The 16,819-nt window shown below is 53.1% G+C and overlaps 1 protein-coding gene across 2 annotated transcripts in view; it reads left to right on the plus strand.

Moving 5' to 3' along the window:
- Positions 1-16,176, plus strand: part of NAV2 (neuron navigator 2) — a 324,615-nt gene extending 308,439 nt beyond the window's left edge. For both annotated transcript variants that reach the window (XM_042957640.1, XM_042957639.1), the window contains 7 exons: positions 880-1,115; positions 2,863-3,017; positions 3,235-3,306; positions 4,817-5,013; positions 5,956-6,074; positions 12,211-12,414; positions 15,100-16,176. In XM_042957640.1, coding sequence (XP_042813574.1) covers positions 880-1,115; positions 2,863-3,017; positions 3,235-3,306; positions 4,817-5,013; positions 5,956-6,074; positions 12,211-12,414; positions 15,100-15,225 — 1,109 coding nt within the window. In that variant the 3' untranslated portion in view covers positions 15,226-16,176. The remainder of the gene's footprint in view (positions 1-879; positions 1,116-2,862; positions 3,018-3,234; positions 3,307-4,816; positions 5,014-5,955; positions 6,075-12,210; positions 12,415-15,099) is intronic.
- Positions 16,177-16,819: the final 643 nt, after the last annotated feature.

Raw genomic sequence — 16,819 nt, forward strand, 5'->3', positions numbered from 1 at the left:
TATTATGTGGAAGGAAGATGCTATTATAAAATCGAGTAAATGGGGGAACCTGCCTGGCTCAGTCGGTAGAGCATGTAATTCTTGTCACAGGTTGTGAGTTCAATCCCCACACTGAGTGTAGAGATTACTTAAAAATAAAATCTTTAAAAAATAAAATAAGAAAGAATAAATGCTCTTCTTTTTTTTTCACATACGTATACTGGTTTTCTTGAGGTGAGTTTTAACAGAATTACCTTAGGTTTCAGACAGGTAACCTTGGATGGACCTTCTTTTGAGAATGGTATCAAGACAATAACTCTTTTTAAAAAGCCAACAGCCCTGATTGGTGGAGATGTCTCAGGTGGGAGAAGGGAAGAATGCATTTCCTCTTGACTTTGAGACTCAGAGGTCTTAGCATTTAGCCTTTGCCTGCCGATCATCATATCCCCAAATCAAAGTGCATTTCTTTGTTTTAAAGATGAAAGTGTTGCTGCCTTTGTGGCGTATGTGAGTGTGGGCAGCAGTGGCACGTGGGAGCAAACAGGGTGACAGGGCAACCCCCTGGGGTCCTGGCAGACACAGGAGACCCAGGTTTGGTTTGGGCAAACCCCAGTGGGTAAATCCAGACAGGCAAGCAGAGCCCAGTCTTAGGAACTCTGCAGAGGACAGACGGGGGCCCAAGGGCCCGGGTGTTAAAGCTGAGTCTGCGTCCAGCCAGGGGCTGGAGCACGTGGTACTTGTGATCAGGGAGCAACGGCCACTTGTGCCCAACCTGCCACGTACCTGGGTGGGCAGCGGTCTCTAGACGAGTGGCCGCCACGGAAAAAGATAGGCTGTCCCAGGTGGCAAGTGCAGAGCTTCCCCGGGGCTTCAGATGCTTCCCGTCCCTCTCCAATGCAGGGCTCTCGGAGAACAGCCTGGACTCGCTGGTGTTCGAATCCCTGATCCCCAAGCCCATCCTGCAGCGCTACGTCTCCCTGCTGGTGGAGCACCGGCGGATCATCCTCTCCGGCCCCAGCGGCACCGGGAAAACCTACCTGGCCAACCGGCTGTCCGAGTACCTGGTGCTTCGGGAGGGACGGGAGCTGACAGACGGCGTCATCGCCACCTTCAACGTGGACCACAAGTCCAGCAAGGTGAGGAGGTCATCCAGAGGCTGCTGTTTGGCCCTTTCAGAAATGTTGATGCAGAGTGCCTAGATGGCTCAGTTGGTTAGGCGTCCGACTTCGGCTCAGGTCGTGATCTCGCGGGTCGAGCCCCGCATCGGGCTCTGTGCTGACAGGAGCCTGGAGCCTGCTTCTGATTCTCTCTCTCTCTCTCTCTCTCTCTCTCTCTCTCTCTCTCTGCTCCTCTCCTGCTTATGCTCTGTCTCTCTCAAAACGAAATAAACATTAAAAAAAAAAAAAAAAAAAAAGAACTGTTAATGCCACTGCCACCCTGATGGGAAAGCAGCATTTCCTCTGTGTTCTCCCTTGGTGGTTATGAAAGCCTGGTGAAGGAAGTCACGGTGGGGGAGCAGAAAGGAAGGCTTTCATCCACAGCTTCAGTGAAGAGCGCCATCTGTAAGGCGAGCTGGCTCATTCCTCACTCGTCCGCTATGAGCCGCGTTTGAAGCTCAGTGTTAATAGGTCTTTAGGTTCGCCCCCAATGCATCTATTGTAGTTTACCAAGAACTTGTCACTTGCCATCTCGGTGCTGTCGTTTCTCCCAAATGTAACCTCTTCAGGAACAGCAATGACACTAATAATAACAACAGCTCACATCACACACTGCTTGCCATGACCAGCAAACTGACGGCCTTACAGCAGTATCCTCACAGGAGAGGTTGTTGTTACCTTGGTATCACAGAAGAGGAACCTGAGGCTTGAGGCAGGTGGCCATGTGCCTAGGACCCCTTGAATGGTACAGGGCAGTGGACTAGGGCTCAAGTCGGAGTCTTAGACTCTAGAGCTAGCAGATGGGCTCAATCCTGCTTCATGGGGACCAGTGGAGATGTTTAGACCTAGGCCCGGGCGAGGGTTGGGAAATGTTTTCTCAAACTTGATCACTGTTCAACACAGTGGGAGGTGATGGATGGTTCGCTCTGGCTGGCCCTGAGTCAAAGGTGATTGGGAAATGACTTTTCTCCCTTGATTCACCTGGCATGCTCAAAGATGTAGATTCCTAGACCTCATTCCCAGATGATTGCTTTCGGTAGGTTGAATGGGAACCAACTGGCCAGGAAATTGTGCCAGCTCAGTCTCTTCCTCCTCCTCTTCCTCCCCTGACACACATCCCTAACCCTAGCCGTGCTGGGCTGTATACCAGCTCCAGATCAAGCCAATCCCCCTTGTGTTCTCCACAGTTCAGTTCAGAGCTTACCCTTTCCATCAGATATCCCGGGGCTTCCCGTGCATGTAGACCCCCTGCCCCTGCACTGTTGGTTTTCTGTCTGTGATGGCACCAGTCAGCAGTGCTTACCTCTCTGTGGGGATGGCTCCTTTGCTATATTGATTCATCGAGGGCTTCTGTGTAAACAGCTCTCAGGCAAATGCGAGCTTACTGGAGAGTGGGCATGATAAGCAATATCAAGAAGAATGACAATACTTCTAGGAAAGTGTCAGAGCAGAGACAAAACTATGCCTGGGCACCCCATGGTGCTGTGCTCCTGCCCCAGGCGGAAGGAATTCTGTTACCTGGTGAATTCCAGGAGTCTGGACCCAGGCCTTCCCCACCCCCTGCCCAGCCCAGTGCTGTGCAGTAGATGGGCACGCAACACTTGTTCACCGCATGGCCTCCTGAAAGGCCTTTGCACCTGCGTTGACCTGGGCAAAGTGAAGGCTCCGAGTATGTGCATCTTTCCAGGATGCGTTCACCCACTTATTCTTTACCTGGCCTCCACAGGAATTGCGCCAGTACCTGTCCAACCTTGCTGACCAATGCACCAGCGAGAACAACGCTGCGGACATGCCCCTTGTCATCATCCTGGACAACCTGCATCACGTCAGCTCCCTGGGCGAGATCTTCAATGGGCTGCTCAACTGCAAGGACCATAAATGGTAAAGGCCAGTTCTGGGCCTCCTGGCCCCCAGGAAGCCGGTGGCCACATGATGTGTGCTGCATGGGCACTGTGCTCACGTGGGTGTTGGGGTGGGGGTTGGGGGGGGGGGCAACCAGCCACCTGCCTGGACGCTCAGACAACACGGGCTTCTGTGAGCACCTGCTCTGGCTTGGCTTCGAGTCACAGAGCCTTCTTTTCCTTCCTGTCCCCCACAGCCCTTACATAATTGGCACAATGAACCAGGCTACCTCTTCTACCCCCAACCTGCAGCTTCACCACAACTTCAGGTAAGGGATCGCTTTTCGAGGGCCAGCACTGGGTTGGGCGTCGTGCTGGGGATCCTCCCCAGCCTCACTCATTTAATTCTCATGGTAGCCTCACTAGTTTATCTTGCTGGTGGGGAGACCGGGGCTGAGAGAATTGATTAGTGTGAGGTCACACAGCTGGCCTGTGGAAGAGCGGAGACAGGAGCCCAGGTCTCCCCGACTCTCCGCCCCGGGGGTGGCAGTGTCACGATGGCAGCTCTGGGCTTGTGTCCCCTGTGCATTTCTTGCGACGCGTCTCTCCATCCCTAGTGAACTTGAGCAACGGAAGCTCTTGCTTATGAATGTCCCCTCGTCGCTAGGTCTGTGGGCCTGTGAGTCCCCCGCGAGTCCCTCTGCCCCAGCGCTGTAGTAGGGGGCCGTCCCTGTGGGGGTGCAGGAGGGGCTGTCCAGATCAGTTGTGCGAGGTTGTGTTGCTGCTTGCCTGGGCCCTTATGTGCGGCTGAGAAGCCGCTCTGGGGCGACCCCCCGCCTCCCTTACACTGGCGGCACTGCACGCATCCTAGAGGGCGATCTGTTGGAAGTGGACCTGCATCGTAACCGTCAGAAATGGCGATGCCCCCGGGCCTGACATCATGGCCACCTTTGCACCCAGGCTGTCCTGTCCCGTCCACGCTTTCTCCTCCTGCCCCCGGCACCACCCTGTCTCCCAATACACCGCTGCGATCATTTTGTGGCCAGTGGGCCTGCCTGCAGCTTGGCTCCCTGCAGGCAATCTCCTGTGCCAGCGGCATCCGAGTGAGCATTCTACAATTCAAATCTGAACATAAAGCCCTCGTGCTTAAAGTCCTTCAGGGGCTCCCCATTGGCTCCAGAATGGAATCAGACTCCTTAGGTGGGCTGGTCAAGTCTAAACACTGAATTACACTGGTTGCTCTGAATCTCTGGCAGTTTCCCACACACCCCACGTACGTGTGCAGATGGTGCAGCATGGCCTGCGGCCCGCACCCCAGCCCCCTTCTGGTCTCAGACATCCCCTCCTCTGAGAAGCCTTTCCTAATTCTCCAGGTTTCATTATGTCTCATTCCTCTGTTTGCTTCTCTGCTTCCTCCCCTGGGCTGTGTGCTTCTAGGGAACAGGGACTGTTTCTTAGTCTTGGTTATAGTTCCAGAGGCCGACACAGGGCCTGACTTCCAACACAAGAGGCAGCAGCCTTGGTGGTTAGAGCCCAGACACTGGGGCAGGACTGTCCTAGTTCTAATCTTAGCCCTTCTATTAACTAGCTGTTTGATCTCGGACAAGTTGTGCAACCTGTCTATGCCTCAGCATATCTGGCTGTGAAATGGGGATGACAGTCATAGGGCTGCTGTAATGAATTGGGAGTTCATGTGTGTCCAGCATTAGAGCAGTGTTTGTTGTATAGTGAGGCCTGTCCTATTAACATAGACACTCTCCAGATCTAATGAGCTTTGGGGGGGCTGGTGTCGTTTTTATCAGTCATCATCATTGAAAATTATGGCTGACTTTCCTCCAGGTGGGTGCTTTGTGCCAACCACACAGAGCCCGTGAAGGGCTTCCTTGGCCGGTTCCTAAGGCGGAAGCTCATGGAAACAGAGATCAGTGGGCGGGTACGGAATGTGGAGCTGGTAAAAATCATTGACTGGATTCCCAAGGTCTGGCATCACCTCAACCGCTTCCTGGAGGCTCACAGCTCCTCGGATGTTACCATAGGTAGGTGGGAGGCTGGTCAGGGGCAGGTGGATGGCCTGGCTGGGGGACAGGCACTGCTCCTGGAGCTCTGGTGTTCTCAGATGAGTGTCCTCAGGGCCTTGGCCAGGAGAGCACTTTGCAGGCACAAGTCAGCTGGACGCTGCACTGTCCATATGGATGAGAAGGGGACAGAGGGACAGTCACAGCCCAAGGCAGACCCTAGACTGGCAGTCATCTGCGTCCGGTGCTATGTCTCCACTGCCCCGCCAACTCGGCCCAGTGCACTAGGGCTGATCAGCAGCAGAGAGGGGCATCCAGCCTTGGCCATTGCCAAAACTCCTGGCTCAGCCAAGAGCCCCCACGACAAGGCTCCCGCAGGAGCAAACCACCCTGCAACACTGGCTTTGCTTTAACAATAAAGTGTTATCAACATTCCTGAAGCTTAGGGTTCAGAGAAAAAAAGGCCACCGATCATTCCCACATCCTGACGTGATCATCTTAATTTGAGCTTCTGTTTTCTGTGTCTACACAGACGTGCTTCATGTAGTTACGATCCTAGTGTGCACACAGGATGCTCTTTTCACTTTGTCCTAAGAGCAGTCTCCGTTTTTACAGTCCTTTTCAAAGGCTGCAAAATAGGCAAATGTAGGTGTACCTCTGTTTGCTTAACCGTGTCTCTTCTCTTGGACATTTCATGCGCTTCTGTTTCAAAGGTCAGGATTAATAATACTGCAGTGAACATCTTTCTCTGTAAAGCCTCTCCTCTCTTCTGCGCGATTTTTCTGGGGGAGAGAGATCCCAGGGTGGGGTTAGGGATCCCGAGTGTAATGCCCTGTGCCCACCACCCGGCAGTTGGCATTTCTGCTGTCATTCAGAAAGATCACAGGAGCCCTCTGTGGGGTTTGTTCGGAACGTGGCTTAACACCCCAATTTCAGCTCTTGATTTTTCCCTCTCGTCCCCAGGCCCCCGGCTCTTCCTGTCCTGCCCCATTGATGTGGATGGCTCGAGGGTGTGGTTCACTGACTTGTGGAACTACTCAATTATCCCCTATCTCCTCGAAGCCGTCAGAGAAGGACTCCAGGTGAGGAACATACTTGCCACTGGCCTCAAAATCGGGGGTCATTTGGGTGACCAGATGAGTTGTTTTCATCTCCTCCTCTAGGGGTCTGACGTGGGGTGCCAACGCCTCACCGGCGAGGCCATCAGTCCAGCACAGAGTGGGACACACACTGAGCTGTAAATCCGGGCCCTGCCACTGTTATGTGGGACCCCAGGCAAGTTGTTCAGCCTCTGTGCCACAGTGCCCTCACTGATGGAAGAGGAGAATGATAATCCTCTGCCACGAAGGGTTATTGCGAGCGCTAAATGCGGTCATGGCCGGGAAGTGCTCAGCACAGTGCACAAGAAATGGAAGCATACCTGTGTGTAGCACTTCACAGTTTGCAAAGTATTCTCCTGTCTGCTGTTTGATTCAAGCCCTGCATTAGTCACGGGACTTGAGCAGAAAACATTTTTGGGTCTTCATTTTTCAGAAGAGGATAGTCGAGGCTCAAAGGGAATAAACGACTCACCCAAGAATATAAAAGTGAAACTTGAGGAATCTGGGATTGGAGTCCAGGCCTCTGGCTCGAATTCCAGGTCCTGAGGCCTCGACCCCGTGCACTTATACCTGTCCCAGGACCCCTCCCGGGTGACCCTGGGGCCCACAAGGCTGCAAGTCCTGGCCCTGCCGCGGCAGGAAGGCAACACCCTTTACTGCTCATTCAGCCCAGCATTGAATGCCAGGGGCTGAGCAGTAAATTGAAGCTTGCAGTGGTGCCCCTGTTGAGCCTGGAGGCCCCTGCAGCTTTCTTGCTGAGTTAACAGCAGGCATCAGGCACAACTGAACCAGCCGTGTCCCCAGGGGCTCCTCGGTGTCCTCCATACTGGGCAACGGGAGACACAAGGTGCTGTCGTGAGCCTGTGGGGGGTGTGGGAGGGGCACGCCCACATGCACGTATGGGGTAAAGCCCATTAACGGCTGCGGTCTGTGCTCGTCCCTTCTGTATGTTTGGCTGAGCCTGGCTGCTTTATGACGTACAGCAGCACCTATGGTTTCAGAGGCGTTCAGGATGACGCCTTTATTCCCATGATCTGTTAGCACCACACACCCAAGCAGCCACGCAGTCACTCCTATTTTGTGGGGACCGTAGAAGCATCTTCCTACGTGCTGGATTCCTGATGCCTGTTTCGTTTCAGAAGCCCCTCTCTGTTCTCCATCAAGGGCCTCCGGGGGCTGTGGTGTCCCCTGCACCTCTGGGAGACCCACACTGCTCAAAAGCAGCAGGGGAGTTAGAAGTGGAGGAAGTGTACCGTTTCCTCTTATTCTTGCCTCACCTGTCAGTTGTCCATTTGCTGCTTCTTTGCTCCAAATCTGTCTTGTGATGAGGGATGGGGAGTAACTTCAGAGTGTGCTTGGAAGAACCCATGGGCTCTGTTGGGTAAGGGCCTCCTTTGCCCAAGGAGGCACAAACCAGCAGTGGGAAGGCCGTGCTGCAGCCCCGGACCACATACACATCAGCTGGCCCTTTGTCCTCACCAAGGATGGATATGCTAAGACGCTGCTCCCTTGGACCTGAATTTCAGAGAAGGCCTTCTGGGCATGGCTGTAAAGGTGGAGTCTGAACTCCCTTCCCTTCCTGGAGCTCACTGTGAAGGCGCACTTGGCCTCTTTCCCACCGAGAGTGAGGAGGCAACAGGTTGAAAGAATTTGGGGACGGCTATAGAACAGTCCATTGGGGCAGGGAACAGAGACCTGCCACCATCTGATGGGACTCACCAGTTCAGTATGAGGCAAGAAAAGTCGCAGCTTCTCTGTGCTGTGAGGTCATTTATTTTTTTATTTTTTATTTTTTTAATTTTTTTTTAACGTTTATTTATTTTCGAGACAGAGACAGAGCATGAATGGGGGGAGGGTCAGAGAGAGAGGGAGACACAGAATCGGAAGCAGGCTCCAGGCTCCGAGCTGTCAGCACAGAGCCCGACGCAGGGCTCGAACTCGTGAACCACAAGACCTGAGCCAAAGTCGGGCACTCAACCGACTGAGCCACCCAGGCGCCCCTGTGAGGTCATTTAAAAGACAATCTTTTAAGAGTGTGGGAGCTACCAGGGGGAGGCAGCCAGAGTTAGCATTTTCATTTTACCAAATTGCTCAAAAGTGAGCCATCTTGCCTGTGACCTCATCCTGAGGAGCCAAAGGAAAACCCACAGAATCTGCTGGTTCATGAGGAAACCTGGTGTGTTCTTCATGCCTCTGGTTTTGAAGGAAAAGGCTGCTGACGTTTATTGAGGGCCTGCTACTTGCTGGGCACCGTGCGAGGGGCCTGATGTGCACGCTCTCATTTAGTTCTAACAGCTCAGCGAGTATACCTCATAAACGAGACCAGGCTCACAAGAGTTTTTGACTGTTACCCAGGTTCACACAGTGGGGTATGATGCACCAGCATTAGAGCCAGGTCTGGCTGACCCCTCCATTGCTTCTCTGATTTGCAGGCTGTCTCGAGGACCCCCATAACTCCCAGAAGCCTCAGGTGGCTCAGGGAACAAAGTGTTGTGTTTTATACAATGGTTTTCTACGTGAGATGGCATGTGACAAAAGGGTTCCTCGATCTTTTTTTTTTTTTAATTTTTTTTAATGTTTATTTTTGAGAGAGAACACAAGCAGGGGAAGGGCAGAGAGAGAGAAGACGACACAGAATCTAAAGCAGGCTCCAGGCTCTGAGCTGTCCGCACAGAGCCCGATGCGGAGCTCAAACTCATGGGCTGCAAGATCCTGACCTGAACCAAAGTTGGACACTTAACCGACTGAGCCGCCCAGATGCCCCAAGGATTCCTCTATCTTAGAAAAAGTTTGATTCCCTACTGTCCTTCGTGTTACCTTGAGTCCACGCTTACTGTGTGCTGGGCGCCGTGTGGGGTCATCGGCTCCTCACCTGCCCCTGCAGAGTGAGTGTCATGGCCATGAGGGGAGTGCGCTGCAGAGTCAGAAGGCTCACAGAGGCCCAGCTTTTAGTTCCCAGTGTCTCGGCCCACAGTTCCTGAGCCAGTGGGCACGGCAGGCTCCTCCCTGCCTTGGGGCAAGTGCATGGCCCATCTGTCTGTCTCTCTTTCCATCTGTCTCTGCTGCTTCCCAGAGCTGCCTCGGGGCTCTGCAGTGGGGCCGAGGAGCTTTTATGATAATTCCTGTGCTTGCCACGCTACTTACCCAACCATTCATCACCTGGTCTTGAACATGTCTAGTGGCAAATGTGGAGGCTTGTAAAAATATTTTCTGTTCTCGCAGATGATGTTCACATGCGCCTGATGTACGTTTGTCTTATGACTCAGTTCCCAGTCCTGTTACCCTTTGGAGCTGTCACTGTTAACATTTGCCAAAGTGTCCCAAGTCTACAGAGCAGCTCAGAAGACCTGCGTCCCTCTGGTGGCCCCGGGGGGGAGAGCTTTGGGCCATTTATCAGATAGCCCAATCTGCTCTGAGACCCTGGGCAAGTCTCCTGTCTGTAAGCCTCAGGTTCCCTGTCTGTGATCTGAAAAGCTTAGACTAGAAGTATTTTCTCGTATTTTCTCCAGCGGTCTTCTGTGGAGCCCAGAAGGTGCTCAGATTCCTCGGTGGTGGGGAAGAGTAAATATTTGAAAAACCACTGGGCCATATTATGTCTAAGGGCTTGATGAGTTCCATATCCCGGCCTCTGTTGCTCTGCAGCCCGGAGCCTCTCCTCCTCCAGACTGGCTCCAGAAGTAAGGGTCTGGTTCAGCCTCACCCAGGAGGTCTGGCTTGGGAAAGCTGGTCCAATCCTCCCTTTGGAGGCGGAAGCTTCTAAACATTGCAGGAATGTTTCTAATCGAGACCAACCTTCTTCAGTTCTGAATACCCCCCACACGCGGGTATGTTCCCTCCCTCCCCAGCATGCACGCACGTGTACACACGCACTTTCCTTCAAGTGATCCCTTCTCACTCAGACTATGAGTTGCCTTTAGAACACCAGACTGAATGCTCAGGCCCGAGACTCACCATTGCCCCAGGGTTAAGGAAGGTTGAGTGACAGACAGGGTCAGAGCGCTAGACGGGAGGGGTGCTAGCGTCTGAGAAAGCAGTGAGGTCACAGGAGGCTGTGTATGTGTGTGCTGAGTGCAGAAGGAGCCAGTGGCTGACGGGGAGAGATGGGTAAGCGCCTCTGCCCTGCACGCAGGGCGGGCGGCTTCCCGGCAAATCATACGTAAAGGTCACAGGTGCCTTAGGCAATGGTGAGTCAGCCAAGTTGACACGTCCTTGTCTGGTGGACAGTCTGGTCTGCATCTCTCTGCTCCGGGTTTGGCTGAGTCACGTGGCTCTCGCTGATACCGAGGGGTTCAGAGTGGAGTCATTCAGGAGGGCTGGAGAGGGGAAAGGCCCAGACAAGGAAACTGAGGTCCTAGGTCTGATCCAGCTCCGCCCCATAACCTTCCACAGCTGGTGCTTCTGTCTAGTCCCCGACTTCCCCATCCGGTCAATGAGGATAGGTGACCCCAGTTCCTTCCAGCCGGGGCAACCTATGACTTGTAAAGATGTGGTTTTGTCAGAGCTCGGCTCTGTTCTGTTAGCCAGTCCTCTCTCCCCTCTCCACTGGGAGAGCAGAGGGAGCAGACAGGCTGGGGGCTGGGGGCAGTTTCACTCCGGTGCCCCCTGCGCCATTGTGGTTCAGGAGTCTTCGGTCTTTATACCCGTGGTCCCCTGGAGAAGGGGGCGTCTTCCAGAGCCATAGCCGGCACCACGCTGGGCGAGCACATCTACCCCATCTCCTTAGACTTAGTGCTGTGTGGAGGCAGACAGACTTGGACTCCAGTTCTGCTGTCTTTCCTCCCTGGGCCTGTCCCGTCATCTGGGAGACTCGGGTCGTAGGGTCGTCCCTGGGAACCACATGGTAGTTAAACAAGATATTCGTAAAGCGCCGCTGGCACACCGTAACCTATGAGATGTGGCTGCGGTGCCGGCGTTACAGAGAAAGGATGGAGACGACACCTAGCCATGCCACATTCAGAGCCCGGCCTTGGGAGGTGCTGCAGCCTGGGCTTCTGTCCTTGAAAGAGTATATGTGTCTCTTGACATTGCTCGTAGAAGTCACTGGAGGGGGCGACTGCCTGGGCGGCTCAGCCTGTTAAGCGTCCAACACGCGATTTTGGCTCAGGTCATGATCTCACGGTTCGTGGGATCGAGCCCCATGTCAGGCTCGACACTGACAGCACGAGGCCTGCTTGGGATTCTCTGCCCCTCCCTCTCTGCCCCTCCCCTGCTCGCATGCTTGCTGACACCCACACCCACTCACTGTCCCTAAATAAATAACTAAACAAACAAATAAATAAATATTTTTGAAAGTCACTAGAATAGCTGTATCAGTATTTAAGGCTTAAGAAAAGGCCTTGAGTTGCTCATGTAGTTTTCTGTGTTAAGAGCAAATTAGTTGTTGGTTTAGAAGGATACATGAGAGATTTAAAATTCCAATGCCCATGTGTAACCTCTGTTAACAGTCTGCTGTTTTGAAAGTGACCAGCGCTGCTATAGAGGGCCTCGGAGAGTCCGACCTGCTTCAGGAAATGGGGTTTTCTCAAACCAGGGCTGTTTGCGACCCCTCCTGTGGTGTTGATGCCCAGCACTCGATCTGTGTGGGAGGTCATCTTTGCAGAGGGGTGTGCCGAATGGGATACTAGAACTGGCCTGTGTGAGCTGATGGTCAACACCTCCTTCCAACTCCAGGTTCAGTGATACCATACTGGTAGTTTGAAATTGGCCGTAGTAGGTCTATTTATACCACAGAAATTGGCAAACGCTTCAAATTACATGGTGGTCGTTCCCCCACCCCGGTGGCTACTTTTCGGATTAGGTCAGCAAAGCTTAAAGCTTAGGGTGACACGGTGAGGCAGTGGCAGAGCTAAGAGGTGAACCCAGGTCAGCCGAACTCCAAAGTTGGCGCCTTTGACCCCCAACCCCCCCCCCCACCCCAGGTCATGTTGCCTTCAGCCTTAGTACATCGAACTGTGTGTGCCTTGGGTGACCTCCTTAAGGTAGAATTCTGGAAGTGGAATTGTGCCATCAGGGAAGGCATAACGCTGGGCTTGAGGAGTTTTTCAGATGACTGCTACACCAGGCCTGCAGAAGAGGTCTCCAGCCACACCCAGACTATTCCTTCTTTGCCTGTTTTCAGCTCTACGGAAGGCGGGCCCCCTGGGAGGATCCTGCCAAGTGGGTGATGGAGACCTACCCCTGGGCAGCCAGCCCACAGCAACACGAGTGGCCCCCCCTGCTGCAGCTCCGGCCTGAGGACGTCGGCTTTGATGGCTACTCCATACCTCGGGAAGGGTCTGCGAGCAAGCAGGTGCCCCCCAGTGACGCTGAAGGAGACCCGCTGGTGAGTCCTCCGCTCCCGGAGCACTACTGTGTATCCATCATCATGCAAGGCATGCTGGGAATACAGACATGACCGAGCCCGGGTCTTGCTTTGGAAGGCCAGACCCATCCCAAGATTAGTCACATTTTTGCCAATATTTTCTTCTATGGTGTCAGTTTTTCACTGTCCTTTAACCCTCTGAAATGTGTTCTGGTATAAGGTAAAAGGTTAAGAATTTGATCCCCCTCCCCCCAAACATCCCCGTACCACTCTTTGCCTTCTGATCTGAGTGCCATCTTTATCAAGTACTGTCCTTCTCCATTTATCTCTCCCCCTAGTAACGGAGCAGAGGCAGGGAAGATTCCTAAGGAGCAGAAGCCCAAGCCAACTGATCAGGAGCACAGGCAGGGAGAGGTTTGAGGGCAGGAAGGACTCGCAAAGGACAGGGAGGCCTGAATACGGGTCCCAAGGCCAGTGATATGAGTTAAGCCTTTAACACTGCCTAAGTTTCTTATTTACCCCCACCACTGCTAAAGCAAATAAAGGTCCTTTGAGAAGAACCTGGACCAGAGACGATAACACTATAATTACAGTGTTCCCTGCCTATGAGACCCGTACATAGTCCTACTGCGAAATTACATCTAATAAATCAAAAGCTCCATAAAAGAAGGTGGAAGCACATATCCCAGAGCCTCCCATACTTAAATGACCATTATCATGCCTTCAGTTTACCCTTAAGCTACCTTGGCAGCTAAGGCAAAAGGAAAAACACAGCAGAGAATATTACTTGCATTACTTAATGAAAGAACATATTCATAAGGGATGCAGCAGGATTAAAAGGCAGCTAACGTGTTGTTCTATGCCTGATGACTAACTGATTTGCTAGATAAAAATAACAATAGCTGCTTTGGCTTGTCTGCCATCCTCCCGACTGGCAGCAAGGAGCTGTGGTCCTGTGGAGACTTTTTAAACAGGATCTCTGTTCTAAATGGTGTTATTATTTGTTATATGCACGACCTCATTTACAGCGTTGACAAACAACAGTGTTGCAGAAGAAAGGATTCGGCTTGAAGAAGCCGTTTCTAACATTAACGATGGCTGAAAGCCAGAGTCATGGCGAGCTTTTTGTGGCTGCAGGCTCATGAGATCTTCCCTCAGGAATAAAAGAGAACTTAGGAGATATCTAGAGGGAGGAATGGCTCCCTCATCCCCAGACCCTCTTTTCTTACCCAGGAATATTTGTGTCCCTGATTAAACCTGAGGGGACTTAGGTAAAACCCAGAGCTCTTGGAACAGTTACCCAGAATTCTCCCTCCAACCCCGGGCCCTCAGAAGGGAGTTGTGCCAGCTCCATTCCCCCCACTTTATAGTTGCTGTTTCTCCCTGCCCAGCGCCAGAGATCTCTGTTAGAATAGCTCTCTTGTGTCCTGGTCTGTCTCCCTCATGAGACTGAGACCTCCAAGAGAACAGGACTGACTGGTTTTTGCTCCAGAACACCTGCTGTAAGTGCCGGGGGTGGGGGTGGGGGGGTTGATGAGTGAGGAATCACGGCCGCAAAGGATCGTCCATGGTGCCACAGCTCCATCTCTTCCCCCCTCGCGGCTTTGCGGGTAGGCACCAGCAGATGGTGTTCCCGTGCCCTGGCTCACCCTAGGATGCCGCACAGCATCCTGAGGGCCAGCTGGCGAGGAAGCAGCTGGATTTCCTGCCCAGCTGCATCACGTCCTGGCCTTAGCTCAGAGAGACCCTACTTTCCAACTTACTTGCTACATAGAACATAAAATACCCAATTGGCGGTTGCAAGTAAGTTCCCAGTTCCCCCCTTCACTCCTAAACAAATGACCAATAGAGTACAGACCAGGGAAGGTTGGAGGAACACCCTTCAAGCTCTTTAAGGCAAAGGATGGCACTTGCAGATCTCATGTATTGAGCACTTAACCAGGCGCCGGGCCCTATTCTGAGGGTCTGATGCACATCACGTCATCTTGTTCCCTATTTCAACCCTCTGAGACACGGGCGCTATTGTTCTCTCCACTCTATCGATGAGGAACTGGTGGCTCAGGTATCTTAGGTAATTGTTCGGAGTTCTCTGACTTGGAATCCAGGTTTCTGTGTGCCTCGTGGCTCTGCTTGTAACCGGTGCTGACCTTTCTCTCCCGTGGCGGCCTTGACAGGAGTGGGCACACGGCCGGCTCCGGGCTGCCCTCTGGCCAGAGCCAGATGCACCCGTGGGCTGGATGCTCCCTGAATGGGGAGCCGTGTGCGTCATATGTCAGCAGCAGGGACGCTGGACTGGCCTCTTTATCCAGTTTGAGGCCCGTGTTTGAGTAAGGTGTGTCCCTTCCAAATAAAAAATAAATCCCGTGTTCATAGACGACTTCCTATTTTGTTTTCTGTGCTCTACATATGTGAACTCAATCCACACCATAACGTTGTGGGACAGGTACGATTATTGTTCGCCTGTGGCCAGTGAAGAAACTAAGGCACAAAAAGGCTGAGTAACTTACCCATGCTTATGCAACTAGTAAGTGGTAAAGACAGGATTTGAACCCTGGAAGCGTGGCCCATAGCCCACACCTGTGTCCACAGCCCCCACTATGGGCGGCAACCCGGAGCAAGTGTGGAGGAGGTAACGTGAGCTTGGAAAAGGCCAGAGGTGGGCAGCTGCCAGACTGAAAGCTGCTCATGCTCTCCCTCTCTCCCCAGATGAACATGCTGATGAGGCTGCAGGAGGCGGCCAACTACTCCAGCCCCCAGAGCTATGACAGCGACTCCAACAGCAACAGCCATCACGATGATATCCTGGACTCGTCCCTAGAGTCTACTCTGTGACAGGGGCCAGCCATGGAGCCCGCCCACCTCCCCCCGTCCTTGCCCTGCTCCACCTGCATCCCCTGCACCATCCTGAACATGCCCTCCTGAGCCAGCCCCGCCCCCCCCCCCGGCCGCAGCGTGAGAGCTGCAGGGATACCCAGACCCCTCATCCTCCAGCCTTGGCCCCGGGTGCAGGCCTCCCGGGCCGGCCGCCTTGGGACCGCTTCCTTCCACAGTGAGAACTGCACTATCTTCCGTTTATTTTAATTATCGTTTGCCTTGTTGCTGTGACCTCCCTAAGACACTGAAGATACTTCTCGGGAAAGGATCGTCACCGTTGAAATGAAAAGATTATAAAAGAAAAAGAAAAAAAAAAAAAGGAAACCAAGAACCCACTAGAAGCTCTGAAACCAAACACCATCCTGCCAAGGAGCTGCCCAGGGCAGAAGAGGCCGGAACCAAGCTGGAAATGTGTACTCCCTAGCTTCCACTCAGCACAGAAACCGCAACCGGGTGGTGTCGCCAGCACCCCCGCATCTGCCTCCCCGCCTTCGACCCCGCCGACCCTGGAAGAGAACTGTGTTAACTAGGGCACTACAGAGCTACAACACAGGGAAACCTTAGGGAAAAGCAAAGCGCACTTGCTGTTTTGTTTTGCTTTTTTAAATGGTGCTCTCCTTACCCGAGAGGTATTTTGCCTGTTCCAGTTCAACCACACCTTTCAGATCCGTCAGCCTCCAGTCGATCCCTACGCGTGAGCGGAGCGTGCGCGAGCCGTTGTGGCCGCGACGCAGACAGCACATGTCTACTTCCTCCTCCTCTAGAAATGAATCAGGTTTTTCTTTCTGCAAACACTGTGTACAGTGAGAATTGGTCTATTTTGGAGAACTGGTTACCCCTTTGCCAGTGAGGTTGAGTTTCCCCCTTTCTGACTCTTTGATTTTGAAGATTTCCCCCCGCCCCCCAACCCCAGCCCCCCCCCCCTTTGGTCAGAATCAGTCCTTTGGTGAAAGAAAGAACCGCAGGAGTTGAGTTTCGGTTTGGTCCTGCTGAGTTCTGGTTTTTCAGTTGTCCATCCTCACGGTTTTACACCTCGCCGCCTCCTGCTGTGGCCAGGGGGTGGTTGTGTCCTTCCTGGTGGACCAGGACCCCATCCTCCACGCGTGGGTGAGCCGGGACCTTGCCTTTCCTTCTCGTCCTTGAGGCTTCAGAACGCACATTGACACCTCAGGCGTGCCAGCCCCAGCCTCAGGTGGGGGTGCTGAGGTCACCTCGCAAAAGACTTGCACTTTCCTCAGAACCAACGCGACGCAACTCAGCAAGGGGCCGGCGGCCGCTCCTTTCCAGAAGCCCCGGCCTCTGTCCGGACGAGTCTTGCCTGACCTCTTCGGTGCTGACCTTCCCAAAGCGATGCCTTACTGGTTTTGTACTAACCGTGTTCATTTACAAGTGTTGTGCCTGCCTGGGGTCCATTTTTTGTTTTCCCCATCAGCAAACAGGGCTAAAAAGTCATCTACCCATTAGGAGGACTCAAGTTGCTGTGACTTTTCTCATCCAAAAGACTCATTTGTGTGGATGTGTGACCATGAGAAAAAGAAGAAAGAAAAAAAAA

This window comes from Panthera tigris, chromosome D1, assembly GCF_018350195.1.
Source record: "Panthera tigris isolate Pti1 chromosome D1, P.tigris_Pti1_mat1.1, whole genome shotgun sequence".
Lineage (NCBI taxonomy): Eukaryota > Metazoa > Chordata > Mammalia > Carnivora > Felidae > Panthera > Panthera tigris.